Source organism: Gambusia affinis, linkage group LG10 (genome assembly GCF_019740435.1).
Source record: "Gambusia affinis linkage group LG10, SWU_Gaff_1.0, whole genome shotgun sequence".
NCBI lineage: Eukaryota > Metazoa > Chordata > Actinopteri > Cyprinodontiformes > Poeciliidae > Gambusia > Gambusia affinis.
The window spans coordinates 18,824,055-18,837,847 of NC_057877.1; the positions used below are offsets into that span (position 1 = coordinate 18,824,055).

The 13,793-nt window shown below is 36.7% G+C and overlaps 2 protein-coding genes across 4 annotated transcripts in view; one reads left to right on the forward strand and one right to left on the reverse strand.

The window, feature by feature from the left end:
* The window catches only part of nr5a2 (nuclear receptor subfamily 5, group A, member 2), a 67,360-nt gene extending 58,481 nt beyond the window's left edge, over positions 1–8,879 (forward strand). For both annotated transcript variants that reach the window (XM_044129653.1, XM_044129654.1), the window contains one exon: positions 6,956–8,879. In XM_044129653.1, coding sequence (XP_043985588.1) covers positions 6,956–7,203 — 248 coding nt within the window. In that variant the 3' untranslated portion in view covers positions 7,204–8,879. The remainder of the gene's footprint in view (positions 1–6,955) is intronic.
* A 1,633-nt stretch (positions 8,880–10,512) lies between these two features.
* LOC122838887 (adhesion G-protein coupled receptor D2) overlaps positions 10,513–13,793 on the reverse strand; it is a 77,197-nt gene continuing 73,916 nt past the window's right edge. The window contains exon 25 of one of the 2 annotated variants that reach the window (XM_044129917.1): positions 10,513–11,616. In XM_044129917.1, coding sequence (XP_043985852.1) covers positions 11,509–11,616 — 108 coding nt within the window. In that variant the 3' untranslated portion in view covers positions 10,513–11,508. The remainder of the gene's footprint in view (positions 11,617–13,793) is intronic. The other variant, XM_044129919.1, reaches the window with a different exon arrangement.

The window sequence follows — 13,793 nt, forward strand, 5'->3', positions numbered from 1 at the left end:
AAAAAAGGCACTCCTCAGGTATTGACATGGCCTTATTTAAGTTTACTAAAAAGCTTAGGGGACTCAAGAATACATTCTAACATCATTCCACAAATATAGATGAACATAATCATTGTCAAATTTCAACACAGTAGATAGGGAGTTTCATTGTTAACCCCTGACTCCCCCTCTAAGGTATCTGTGGTCTCCAGGCAGCAGTACACAGTCAGTGGGTAGGTTTTATTCTTGAATTGCATGTTCTTATTATTAACCTTTATTTAATAAAGACATATTTAACCTAACATGCATTCTGTGGGAGGAACAGATTAGTTCTCACACATTCAGTGGGATAACTCCATATATTAAGGCCATGGCCTTCATTTTCAGTTCATTTATTTTTACTTCAGTTTAAAGTCATTGAAGATGTAGAAATAAAACCACTGTATTTTTGATCTGCTTGATATTATATTTGACCACAACTAGATGTGATTTGTTGTTTTTTTCCTTTAAGTAAAAACTTTGTGGAAAAATAATATTGAAGTATTGTGTGACACAACCAACCCCCAACCTGTGCACCAGCATGCTGCAGACAGCAGGCACATTCTTTTGAACGCATACATCTCTTTTTTGCATCACTTAATATGAAAACCATGCTCCGAGTTATTCTGTAAATCTTCAGTGTTTCAAAGAGATTTTCCCAATAATGTATAAATGCGTTGGACCCCACTTTTCCAATTATGTTTTTCATTTACCACTAATTTGTAGGTGTTTTTTTTTAAGTGAATTCCCCTGATGGGACTCACAGAAAAGAAGTGGGACTGAGATCTCGAGGGAGCAGGCGAACCTGTTTTCTGTTTAGTACAGATAGATGGGAACAGTTATACTCTAGTAGGAAGCAGAACCTCCTTTAAAAGACAAAGAAAATTCAAACTTGTAGACGAGATGTTGACCGTTTAGTATTAATGTACGTTGAAGTGTGTGTTTGTGTGCTGCATAAATTTACTGAGAAGATGCAGAAGTTTAAAAATCACTGTTTGTTTTTTAACACAAAACAGAGCTTACATATTAAGACAGTAAAACACAACTCTGATAAAAGCCGGTTATGTGGTAGTGTTGAACATGTGGCCTTTGCTCCTTGACCTAGTGGCTTTTATTTGCTCTTAATGCACCTGTTACCCTTTTCCTTTCTTTTTTTTAACACACATAGACATTTTATTTCAACACACATGCTGCAATACATTTGACCTATGTGGTGTGAAGCAACTAGTTAGTCACCCCTGGATGTTTTTTTCATTTTTTCAGTGTCAAAGGTCACTAAGTTTTCTGTCAACACCACCTTTGCTGATTGGAGCCGAGGTGACATTAATAATAATGAATCAAGTTGTGGGCACTGTTGACTCGATAACAGCCCAGTAGGGTGCAATAAAGACATTCTAGCTGGGACACAAGTTCAACTGCTAACTCTTTGAAGCACTGCCGCTGCAGTAAAAGGTGATTCAGCTTTGATAGTCTCATATAAACACTGTTTAGAGCTCTCCCATTGGGAGAACAGAGATCCTAATGCGGGAAGTAACCTGTTCGTTTTCCACTCACATTTAATTGGCCAACTTTACTGGCAGCACCTCATTTAACAAGGGTTTTATGACTCAGGACTTTTATGTGTTATTTTGTGAGCCGACAGAAAATGCATGCCATGAAGTTTGAAAGTTAGAGCGTGCACTGGCAGCATATGATTGTGACGGCTTATTGATTTGGCAATAAAAGCATAATGTGGGAAACTGCAGAGTTACTTTGCCATGTATTGATTGTTAACCAGAAAGTGTTGTAAATAGGGCAAGACTGGTAATAGTGAGAGTTTACTGGGAACACAGCAGGACAGAAAAAAGTGAAGTATTGTCAAGGGATAAATGTCTTTTTATCATTTCAGTAACCCCAGAATTTGTAAATTCCCCTTTTATGATAAAAAAATTATACTGGAAATATGCACAATCAAGAAAAAATCTAGTTATATTTTTGATATATGCCCAAACTAGATTTTTCGCTCAGAAGTTGACCCGATAAAATATTGTAAGAGACTGACATGTTTTTTTTTTTACTTCCTTAGCCACTTACAGCATATAAACAATACCCCGTATCTTTTGGCTTGCAAAACAATGTGAACTTTGACACCAGTTTATGAATTTTTACACACCAGATCATCAACTCTGTGAGACAGTTTGGTGATCAGAGTGGAAAAGGCGTCTTGCACTGAGTGTCTGCACAATATGCTTTACATTTGTTTGCGTGTATGTGTCCCTGGAGCAGATTGATTGTAAGGGTCTTGTGAGTGTGTGAGAGAATATGCAGAGCCATACATGTACAGCACAGAGCAGATTGAGTCTAATTAAAAAGCACAGCAGAGATTTCAGAGGTTCTGTGAAAGAGTGTGTGGTATGTGTGTGTGTGCAGTGGCTTCGGCACGATCGGCCGTCAAATGAAAACAATGTATTCCATGGGACCTCGGGGTTTCCATTTGAGTATTCGGACACGGCACTCAGACGAAATGTGGCTGTTTTATGTTAAAAAAAAAAAAGTTGATAATTAGTCCCTCAGTGACTGAATCATGAGATGGAGAGGAAGAGGAGGGGGAAAGAGGCACTGAAGGCAGAGAAGAGAGTGCTTAGTGCATTTAATAGTCCATCCTGGCACTGTCTGGGAAAGATTGATAAGGTTTTTTTTGTTTGTTTGTTTTCTTTTTTCTCTTTGCTTTTTTATCCTTTCTGACCTCATCAGCAAAAATTCCTGTGAGTTTTTAATTTAATTTGGAACTGAGAAAATTATTTGAAGTGTCCTTCTGCAGTTGGTAACATCAGTTTAGTATCGTTTGTGTTCCCTTTTATATGCAAGCACAGATTCATTAGTTTTTCCAAGAGTCGCTGGCAACAATTAGCAATTAAAATAAAGTTTAAAGCATTCAGTAATTTTTTTTTTTGCAGTGCTTCCACCTCTACAGTCACGAGTAAGTGCAAAAAAAATTCTCAAACTTTGCATTTAATGTAAATGTATGTTTAAACAATTTGACTGTATTTTTAAAAAAAATATAACTAATTAACTAAATCTAACTATTTAACAAATTTTATTTCTGCTGTGGCATGAACCGATATGGTACTTTTACTTATGATAACCTTGAAATAAAAAAAACCCCAACTGTTTTCTTGATATTTAGGCAAAATTTCTTTTTCTTTTTTTTTCAAGAGCAAATCAACACATATTGTTGGTGCTAAAAGTAGTAATACAAAACACTTCTAATAATTTCCAATTAATCTAACTTTCCCTTGTATTTCATTAGGATCTGTAGGCACAATCTGACAGAAAATTGTTTTGACTGAGAAATAATAAGATTTTATATCCTTGATTTTAGTGACCAACTCATGCCTTTTCACATTTGTAAAAATTGCTTGAAAATTTGAAAATTTCAGTACACCAACAGACATTATAGTTTGTGAAAAAAAATGCACTACTTAGTCAGCTGCAGTTCTGCTTCAGATGGTCTGAAGAAGTTGGAACAGAAAAAGCTCTCATGTAAACGTGATAAAAACTTCAAATATGATAGGATTAAAACACATAGACATTAACAAAAATAACAATAATAACGAATGACATAATTAAACGGAACACAATTCAAATTATTCACATTTTTCAAGTTAACTCAATTCTATAACGTCTCAGAAACTTTTCCTTCTGTATTTCTCCCACATAATAACAACAACCTTTCCCTCCACCCTCTCTCTTTGACCTGCGTAGGATGTTTGTGATTGAACGCTTAGAGCGCCCTGTGCTAGGTTCGCTTATGTAAGGCTAAGTTACCACTTCTCTGAGGTGTTGGTGGTGTGAGAGCTGATTCAGGATCCTGATAGGAGGTCAGACAGTTGAATGGCAGCAGGAAAAAGCACATGTCATGTTTGTTTGGAGGCTCCTTTGTCACAGGCCCTCTAACCCCCACCGTTCCTGCCCTCCTCTTAGCCTTATTTAGCCCCCTGTCATGTCACCCAGAGGTCAGAGCAAGCTGAAGCTCACACATACACAAGTCACACAACAGCAGACAGACACACACATGCATACAGATTGTAATAGCATGGTAGACTGCATCATAGATGGAAGTGCCTTGAAGGACCTGCTCCTCATTCTCTAGACCTCATTAGTTGCTGATTTATCTCCCCCTCCTTTCTCCTAATGCTCTTGGTGGGTGGAGACGATATGTGTGCATGGGTGTGTGTATAGGGATAGGATGTGTGTGTGTGAGAGACAGAGAGCGGATTTGTTTGTTGGCGGTGGGTACTGTGTGGAACAAAAAGTAATAATACACGTATCCCCACAGATTATTGTGTCTATTTAATAATGAAAAAAATTGTTTTAAAGCTTGGCTCACTTAGTGTGTGATTTGATGCAGAAGTGCAAAGTGTCACTTCACAGTAGCCCACTGTGATCAGACTCAACCTGGGGGTCATACAAATTAATAAAAAATCAGATACACACGTACAGCTCTCAGAACAGTTTAAATATTCTGCAGTCTTACGCTTCATAATCATGACAAGCACACAAAGTGCTCAGGTTTGCCATTATCCATTTAGCAAATTTTTGTCTTGTCTTGCAATAATCTCCTCAAACCCCCAGTGAGCTCATTATTGTTAGGAAAAAGTGCTTATGGCTGCGCAGAAAGGTGGGGATTAAGAAAAGACACTATGTATTTTGCACAAGCAATTAATGGTAAAAGTAGACTTTCTAACAAAGTGAATTTCAGCATGACGTTAACGTTATATTCACCATAGTGATCTTCTAAGAACTTTTATCGACTTCCTCAAAATAATCTGACAGCTTTCCACCTCTTTAAGATGGTGAAAAGATTTTTATGTTCAAGAAGCAAATGTGGCCTGACTATACCTCTGCCCTATATAATTGGTTGTCCCCAGGGAAGTCATCTCTCAGAAGAACATTCTTGCTTTCACCTGATTCCTTCTGCATTGTCTTCCCAAGAGGCTCTTCAGAGGAAAACAGAAAAGAGAAGGAAGGGGGTTTCATCATGCAACATATGAGCCACGATAAAGGAGTCCGATTTTCATGTTGTCTAACCCTTATGTATCAGTAATAATGGCAGATTTATCTTTATGCCCCTCAAGATTAAGGACAATGTTACACTAACAGTTAGTGTAACACTGTTACTGTAACAGTGGGGCTTAGTCACTAACCACTTCACCCCTTCACCTTCCGTTTTTGTGGGCTAGCATGACCTAATTGATTCTGTGAAATACGGGGAGCATTTTTTTAAATTATTTTTTGGGGGGGCGGACGGAGGGGAAGTAGGTGCACACTTGGACACAAAGAAGCTTGCTTGCAAATTTACATACAAATCTCAATATGTTTTCAATAAAGACGTTTTAATTGCACAATCCCCTTTAGTATCATCTATAATTTTGTTAAAAGGCATTAAAAAATAGCGTTGTAGCTTGATGCATGCCATTATGTTTTTTTCATCGATTCAGCCTTTTTTAAAACCATGTTTGTCTTGAAGCAGCCATGGCCTCCACATCAGATCAATCTTTCTGGACTCCTTTGATCGGCTCCATCATTCGGTTGGGATGGGGGGTTTTGGTTTCATCCTGCAGGCCGTTGTTGATGGTGTGAGGGAGGTGTTTGAGTTTGGGGCCACTGGGGCTTTCCCGGAGTTGGGGTCACTGGAGGTGGTTCTGTGGCCACAGGCCCCCACCTGGGAGGGGCTTTGTTTTTTTTCCTTTCTCATCTCATTGCAGGTTTACTCTTTCAGAGACAGTATTCTGCAGACAGAAGAGAGGGGGTCTCTAATGTCTTAAGTGCTCTGGGATTTGATCAAATGTTCAAGTGGTACAGTTTTTTTGTATAGGGTGGGGTTGGGTTAGTCTCTTCGGTTTGGCTTGGTGGTACTGGTACTGTTGAGCTTGCGGTGGATGTGCCAGGGCCTCTCTCCCTTGGTGGATTTGGCGAACCAGGGTGCCTATTGAGGTCAGCGGGGGAGTTGGCTCTCTGAGAGGACATTACATCACACATGCAAGTGTTTGGGGTGCAGATGTGTCTCTGGGATGTGATGAAGTTTCTTAATCTCAATCCCAAATTTTATTCTACGACTTAGACACTGTCATCTATAACATTCTCATGACACATATATACTTAGAAGCTATATACGAACTATATATGCCCTTGGATGTGGGCAAGGATAATGGCATCCAGAGGGTGATCTTTCAATCAACCTCACTTCTGGAACCACTTTCAAATGTTAAGTTGTATGTAGATATTGAAAGTTCTTGGTGGATGAAGGGGACCATCTCCTGGATCTGAGGACTGGTTGCCCTCTGGGATATCAGTAACTGGACGTGGGGAGTATGGTGTGTGTACTAGGAGTGTGAGGGAGTGTATCTCATCCATTCTTGTGTGTCTTTATGCTGTGTGTGTGAGAGTGGTTTTGTGTGCAGACTTGAGGGTGGGATTGCTTGTTTGTGTCAGTGTATCTGTCACGTCAGGTCTTAGACTTCCCTGTCTCCTAGAACACCTAAGGAACCGGACAAATTTGGGTCTTATTTCTCCCCGTCACACTCGCTGTCAGTTGGCTGGTGCCTTCACCTGCTGGTGCAGTGGTGGTTCTTAGTGACTGGGGCTGGGTGTGTGTGCAGATAAATAATAATGATTGTATTGTACTTGTCTGAGAGGCTTTTTATTTACGTCAGGATTCTTGTCTCTTCGTTCTGTCATTTGATTCTGACCTAAATGTTTGAATTACATGTATATATGTGAATCCATGCAAACTTGAACTATATATGTGTGGTTTGTATTTCTATTATTATTAAGAGCATAGCAAATTAATGAAGAGTCCTTATGAAAAATTAACAAATTAAAAACAATAATAATTGTTTCAAAGACCTCAGAATACTTTTTGCACTGTTAATATCTTTCTTCCTTTTTTCTGCAGACGTGAAGAACTTGGAGAACTTCCACCTGGTGGAAAGCGTTCAGGAGCAGGTCAACGCAGCACTGCTGGACTATGTGATGTGCAATTATCCTCAGCAGACTGACAAGTTTGGCCAACTGCTCCTTCGACTGCCGGAGATCCGAGCCATCAGCCTGCAAGCCGAAGAGTATCTTTATTACAAACACCTGAACGGCGATGTGCCCTGCAACAACCTACTCATTGAAATGCTGCACGCAAAAAGAGCTTAACAGCCGGACAGTCCTGATTCATTCGGCAACTGCAAGGACGTTTGTAAAAACTCATCAACTCTCATGTTCTTTTTTTTTTTCTTTTCTCCAAACCCAAACCTCCAGCTTGTCTGCGAAGATAATAAATTCGAGAAGCTTAAAGTGTCAGAAACTCTTATTTATACTGAGCTCATTATGAACTTGAACACTCGGAGACTCACAGTGTGCGTAAACAAACATCATTTAGATTGCTTTATTGTAAAAATTCAAATAAAGATAAAAAAGACTGCAAGAAGACTGTTCTCTTCAACTGAACTGCAGAAAAAAAAAGAATTCTGAAGGGCAACAAAAAGAGACACTTGAAACAAACTCCACGTTTGACACTATATGATGATTTCTGCTCGAGCAGGACCATAAGACTTTAGGGTTACAAGTTAAAGCCTTCTGAAAATAATAAAAAGGTGGATTTGTGCCGAGGAAAGGAAGCCGAATAACACTGCCCTTCTTTCAGACAGCTCTGTAGCAACAGTTCGACTTTCCTCCTGCGTGTTCTCCCACTGAAACTGGGCTTCAGCTGTCGTTGGTACTGTAAAGTCAAACTGACATGCCGCCAGCCAAACAAGTGACTCTATTTTCTGATCTCCCATATGACACCTGTAACAGCAGCTTGACCCAACAAACAAAGCAAAATAAATGGTTGGAAAATAGTATCAGTCATTGATGAGCTAAAACTAAAGGGTGAGATGTTTCTGTCTTTTTCCAGACATTTACGATTCATGGTCACGTTGTTGACCCCCCATCTTGATCATCACTCTAAGAATAATCTTTTGCTTTTTACCTCAAAAAGAACAGTGTTAGATAAGCCCTCTTAATAATGTCACCATAATGAATTACATGCATACCCCCATTTTTTTCTGCAGTTAACACTTTCTTTTTAATATTTTACCAAACTTGGAACAAAACAAGTCATGATTCCACAGATGGAGACGGAACAATCCTGCCTTCCTCCAAAAAGACCAAAGCCCACTGTAGAAGAGGGAAGGAAATGACTAACACCTTAATAATCAGTGTTACAATGCGGAAAAGTAAAAAAAAAATTGTGATGTCACAGTTATGTGAGTCTTGCCTTATTTCATTACCATGCTAGCTAACCGTGCAGATGTGAATGAAAATATGTACAAATATATAAATATATATATAAAGTATTAATGTTGTAAAAAAAAAAATAAAAAAAGACTAATTCAACAGGTGTTTACATTCATGTTGTCATATGGGAGAGAACTGTGATGAAATTTAATTTGCAGCATAATGATTTCGAAATGAAAAATGAAATCATCAAAATGAAGAAAAGGGTTTCTCTGGTGTGTTTTCTTTTGTTTGTGTACAGTGTTTACTCTTTTTTTAATTTCTTTATAACAGTACTTAAATTATGTCGTGAGACACTAAAATCAAAGAGGAATCACACAATTTCAATTTTTTATCAGCAATGCTGTCTAAGGATTGTGCTTCCCTCAGCATTTTATTTGTAAATCCCGTTTTGCTTCTTTTTTTGTTTGTTTCCCGTTCTTTAAATTTTTTGATGTACAGTATGTCACTGGTTACTCTTAATATTGAAGATAATTTATTGCGTCGCTGGGTCTCCATCTTTGTGTTACATGACGTGAGGTGTCCACGCCAAAATAAATTTGTTTATTGTAGCATGCTCTCTGTTTTGTTTCCATGAGTGGTTTTCAAATGCAGAAAAGCCCATTAATTTTTCTTATCTTTTTAAATGTCAATGCAGGTGTGTGCACTGAAGAGTATTTTAGGGGTGTAAAATATTTGTGTCACATCAGTTTTATTGACTAACTATAAAAATGAATCTTTGTTCTGTTTGGTTTGCTGTTATACCACATACTTCTCATTTATCATTTTATATACTTACTTTAATGACTGTGCACACAATTGACACACAGTGTGTGAAAATAAGTACTGACCACATCAGTGTACTATGGAGACCACTGGTATAAAATTCAGATGTCAGTAACAAAACAAATCTTACGAAACGTAAATAAACTAAGCCATTTAGTTCCAAAGTTAATTTACCGTATCTAAGTTAAACTGAAAATAAAATAAGCTTTTAACTAACGTACAAAAATTTTTTTAGTACGCAGCAGAAACATCTCTTGGTAGTAACAACTACAGACATCCTCCTTATGGAGAAACTAGTCACATGTTACTCAGGTGTGATTTTGACCTATTCTACAGAATCTGTCTTCAAGAAGGTAAATTTAGGGCACACTATTAGTTGAGCCTTCCTGGTAACTGTCTTCTCTCTGACTTCATACAGAATTTCCATGGTGGTGTCTTTGGGATGATTTTCTTGATGGAAAACCTGCTGTCACTTCATATTTAGGGTCTTAACAAGAATGTGTCCATTCAGGCTTCCTTCATTGAATGAAGGAAGCCTGAATGGACAAAGCAAGTCTGCCATTTACGAATGTTTAGATCAAACCTCACAGTTGGCATTTTGGGGTTATTGTGAACAACCTGTTGCCTCCAAACATAGTGTGTGGTATAACATGCAAAATGTATTTTGATCTCGTCTGATTTTGATATATTTATTTTGTACATTGGCTTCATTCGTTCAAACAGGTTTGCACATGCATTTTCTTCATCTGCGGAGTCTTGCACAGTGAGTCTGCATGGAGGCCTTTGGAGCAGAGTGCACTACATTTTATTTGCTAACTCCAGGTCTTTCTGAAGCTCCTTGGATAATTATTGGACAATTCTGCTGAGAAAGTTTTTTCACTCCTCTACCAGAAAAGGCCACTTAGCAGCAGCAATGATGCTCTTTCATTTCTGTATTTCAGTTCCAAAAATGAATTAATTTAAAGCTTATTTCACAGACATGGTCAAAAATATTACAGACAACACAATTTATCCATCATAAATCACAGGACATAAAAAATAAAATATATAAAGAACAAGTTAAAAAGGCATTAGAGAAAAATACAAAAGCATGAAAAAGATAGAAAAATACAAGACTGTATAAAATTTTATGTAAATGTCAAACTAAATAGGTGGGCATTTAACAGATATTTTAGTCTTCATTGAAATTTATTTCAGAAGCTTAGAAAAATATCTTAAGCTTGTATATCAATGTGATTCAATACAATAAGGTTGTAAAGGTACTTTAACTCATTATTATATTAACTGAGTCATTAACTTGCTCTGGTCTGGAGCATGAAAGCTTCCTAAATACTGACAGATTTCAAAAATTATTTTGGCTCTCTGTACATGCTTTTTGCAAGTATTCGGTGCAAATCCCCAGGTACCTTCCAAATTATTAGTTATCAATAAATAATGCATTTATTATGCTGTCCGTTTTAACTGGATTGCTTTCCGTTACATTTAAAACCCTTCATTTTTCTTATGCCAAAATCACTCCTTTTATCACGTAGTTGTGATTTTGATCTAAATATTCCCTCGCCTGATTCCAAAAACTGCATGTATTGTTAATCTTATTAAGATTTTGTCAATGAATTCATTATGTGAACAAAACATTTCGAGTGACATCTCTAATTCTTTTGCCATCTCTGTTGAAATTCTGAATTTTTTCATAAGAACTTGATTTTGAACTTGATTGATCTCTGAGGCAGATGAGCATTTTGTCTTTGTGGTATAATTATAAAACTGTATTCTCATTCCCTGTGAAGTGTTAATTTAAGCTTAAAACTTGGTTTTCAGTATTGATAAAGATAAACTGTTTAACTGTTAAACCAACAAAGCATTGACAATATGTAGGAATGAGACATCAAATAAATGTTTTATTAGAAAAAAAAAAGTTTATATATATATATAGTTGCATCACATTTACACAGAGTACCTCTGTTCAACTTTTATTTCACCTTTTGTCACATTCTGGGTCTTAGCTGATTGTTAAAATTAGAGTTACAAATCACTTCAAAAATTATTACAAAACAAATTTGAAATAAGAATGGTAACGTTAAATACTGTATATAATAATTGTACAGCAAGAAAACTAAAGGATCATATAGAAAAAATATAATTAGTTATATTGGCACTATAGCAATTAGACAATAGATTAAACATAAATTTAAGGTATGATGTATATATCATCCAGTATCATTAAAATGGGTTAAAGTCAATTAGTACCTCCTCATTTCTCATTCGAATGAGTTCTCTTTTTTTATAGAATCACAGATTAGAGAGAACAGAATAAAAAGAGGTACGATAGAAAAAAGGAAACATCTATCAGAAAATAAGTCACAATTTTAAACAACACATCATTAAGCCAGTTTGGTCACTGTATACAGAGTTTATCTAAGGTGGAGGAATGCGAGGGAAACAGGAAGCTGCAAACTCAATGTCCATGGGAACATGAAGGCTGCATCCAGCTGGCAAGGCATCCACTTCTACAGGAGGAGGCTCCTGAGCGTAGGAAGAAAACAGGTAACTATTCAGTACAAACATTCAACATGCCAGTATTTAAACTTAATGGTTGAAAATAAAAAAAAATTAAAAACACCTGGGAAAGTAACAAGAAAAGAAAAACAAATTTAGATTCTACACTTCAACTCTGATTAAGACAAGACCAAGAAAAAGTATCTATTTTTTGTATTGTCACTTGACAATACAAAAAGTTATAGAGATAAAAAGTATATCTTCATTTTTTTTTTTTACAAAATTATTGGTGTACATTTGTATCCTCAATACTCTTTCTCCTATGTATAGTTATACATAGGAGAAAGAGTACATGTGGTACAAGTATTACCAAAGGTACTTGTACCACAATTTGAGGAAAATTGGTGCTGATCATCTCTTTCTTACAACTTTTAAATTAAAAAAGTGAAAACAAGATAAGATAGATAAAGAGCATGAATCCAATTTTTAAATCCATGTGTTTTAGTGGGATGGTAAAAGAGTAGACAAAACTTCAATTCAAAATACATTTTTTTGTTCACATACATTCTCTATCTAATCTGGCAAATAAGGGCCATATACTAAAACACTCGCAGTTTAATTGTTATGAGAGCAGATTTACAAAGTATCAACGCCTGGACTGAATATAATTAGATACCACAATAGTAACTTTTTTCTAAATAAAGAAATGTTATTTTGTGTTGGACTTTACAGTCAAGAAACCAATGTTTTTTTGATGGCAAATTTGTTCAACGGGTGTCTCTAGTTTTGCAAGTCACTGCTATCACATTAAGCTTTTTTATTGCATGCTATTAATTTGTTACAACAAGACCTTACTTTGTCTCATATTCCCAGTGAAATACAAACATTCCTTCTAAATTCAATAAAAAGGCAATGTTTCACAAGGCTGAACTTTTCTACATTTCCAGAAAATTACAGACAACGGCCATCCATTTTCATCTTTCATCATTAATTAATTTGTTTAAAATGAAAAACACTAACATTTAATTATATGAGGACACATTTAATTGCCAAGCAAGTAACAGAAAGCATTAGCAGTGCTGACACGCAGCAATAAGGATGCCTGTCACAGACAGGCAAACGGTCAGCTCGATTCCCGATGCACACTGTTGCAATCCACACTTGAAGCTTGGCTTGCAGTGCCTGCCCTCCTGTCTGTAAATGTGTTAAAACCTGCTTTCACTCGCTCTGAATTTGTATAAATAATGTATATACATTTATACACAGACTCTAACAAGTGCAGCCTCAGGTGAAAATACTCAGAAATGCATGCTCTGTGCATCCCCGAAGGTGGACATAAGCTCCAAACCAAGTAACTCAAAAGATAACCATGCAGAGAGTGAAAAAACACACACACATGGATAACTCGCCAAAAGCAACATAAGCACAGAGACACCATTTTTTTTTTTTTTTTTTTTACTCTCTAACACACAGTGCTGTCAGTTTCTAAACAAGTTTTCCTCTCCATCACACAAACAGCCCCAAGTTCCGTCTGCCAGTGTTATATGAAGCTTTTAAACTCTGGAACCACATCACTCGTGTTTACCGAGATGCGCTTGTATGTTTCCCTACATTGTCAAGCACAGTCAAAGCAAAAGAGACCGCGGGGGTGAAAAAAAATGATAAAGCTTTTAGAAGTGTTCCAAGACTGTGGAAAAATGTGTAATAGTGTGCTGGAATAAGAATATTTGCTTTGCAGCACAGTGTGAGGGGGGTCCTGAGGCTTTACTGGCTGTATAGTGGCAAAAATGTGTCACCAATCAGTTTTTCTATAACTGATGACGATTTGCTCTACACAATTTGCCACGTTCCCACTATTCACCAGTCTATGCATTTAAATTAGAGGCTACTTCCACAGTCTCCAGACATGTGTCGACATAAAATATTTGAAAAAATAAAATAAAAAATCAGGCATTGTCAGCTTTTTGAAATCTGTCCTCATAGCTGAATATAGTAAAACAAAAGAATATGCAACATTAAGCAACTGTGGTGACTCCTTATGTTTTAACAGCCAGTTACTACCAGCAAAATCTTAAACTTAAAAACAGTACAGTCACAGAGGTCATCGCATCCTTGATCATTTTAATGTCTTATAACAAACAAATATATTTATTACATTTCCTCACTTCATGAAACATTTATTGATGCATGAATTTGTTTTGTGT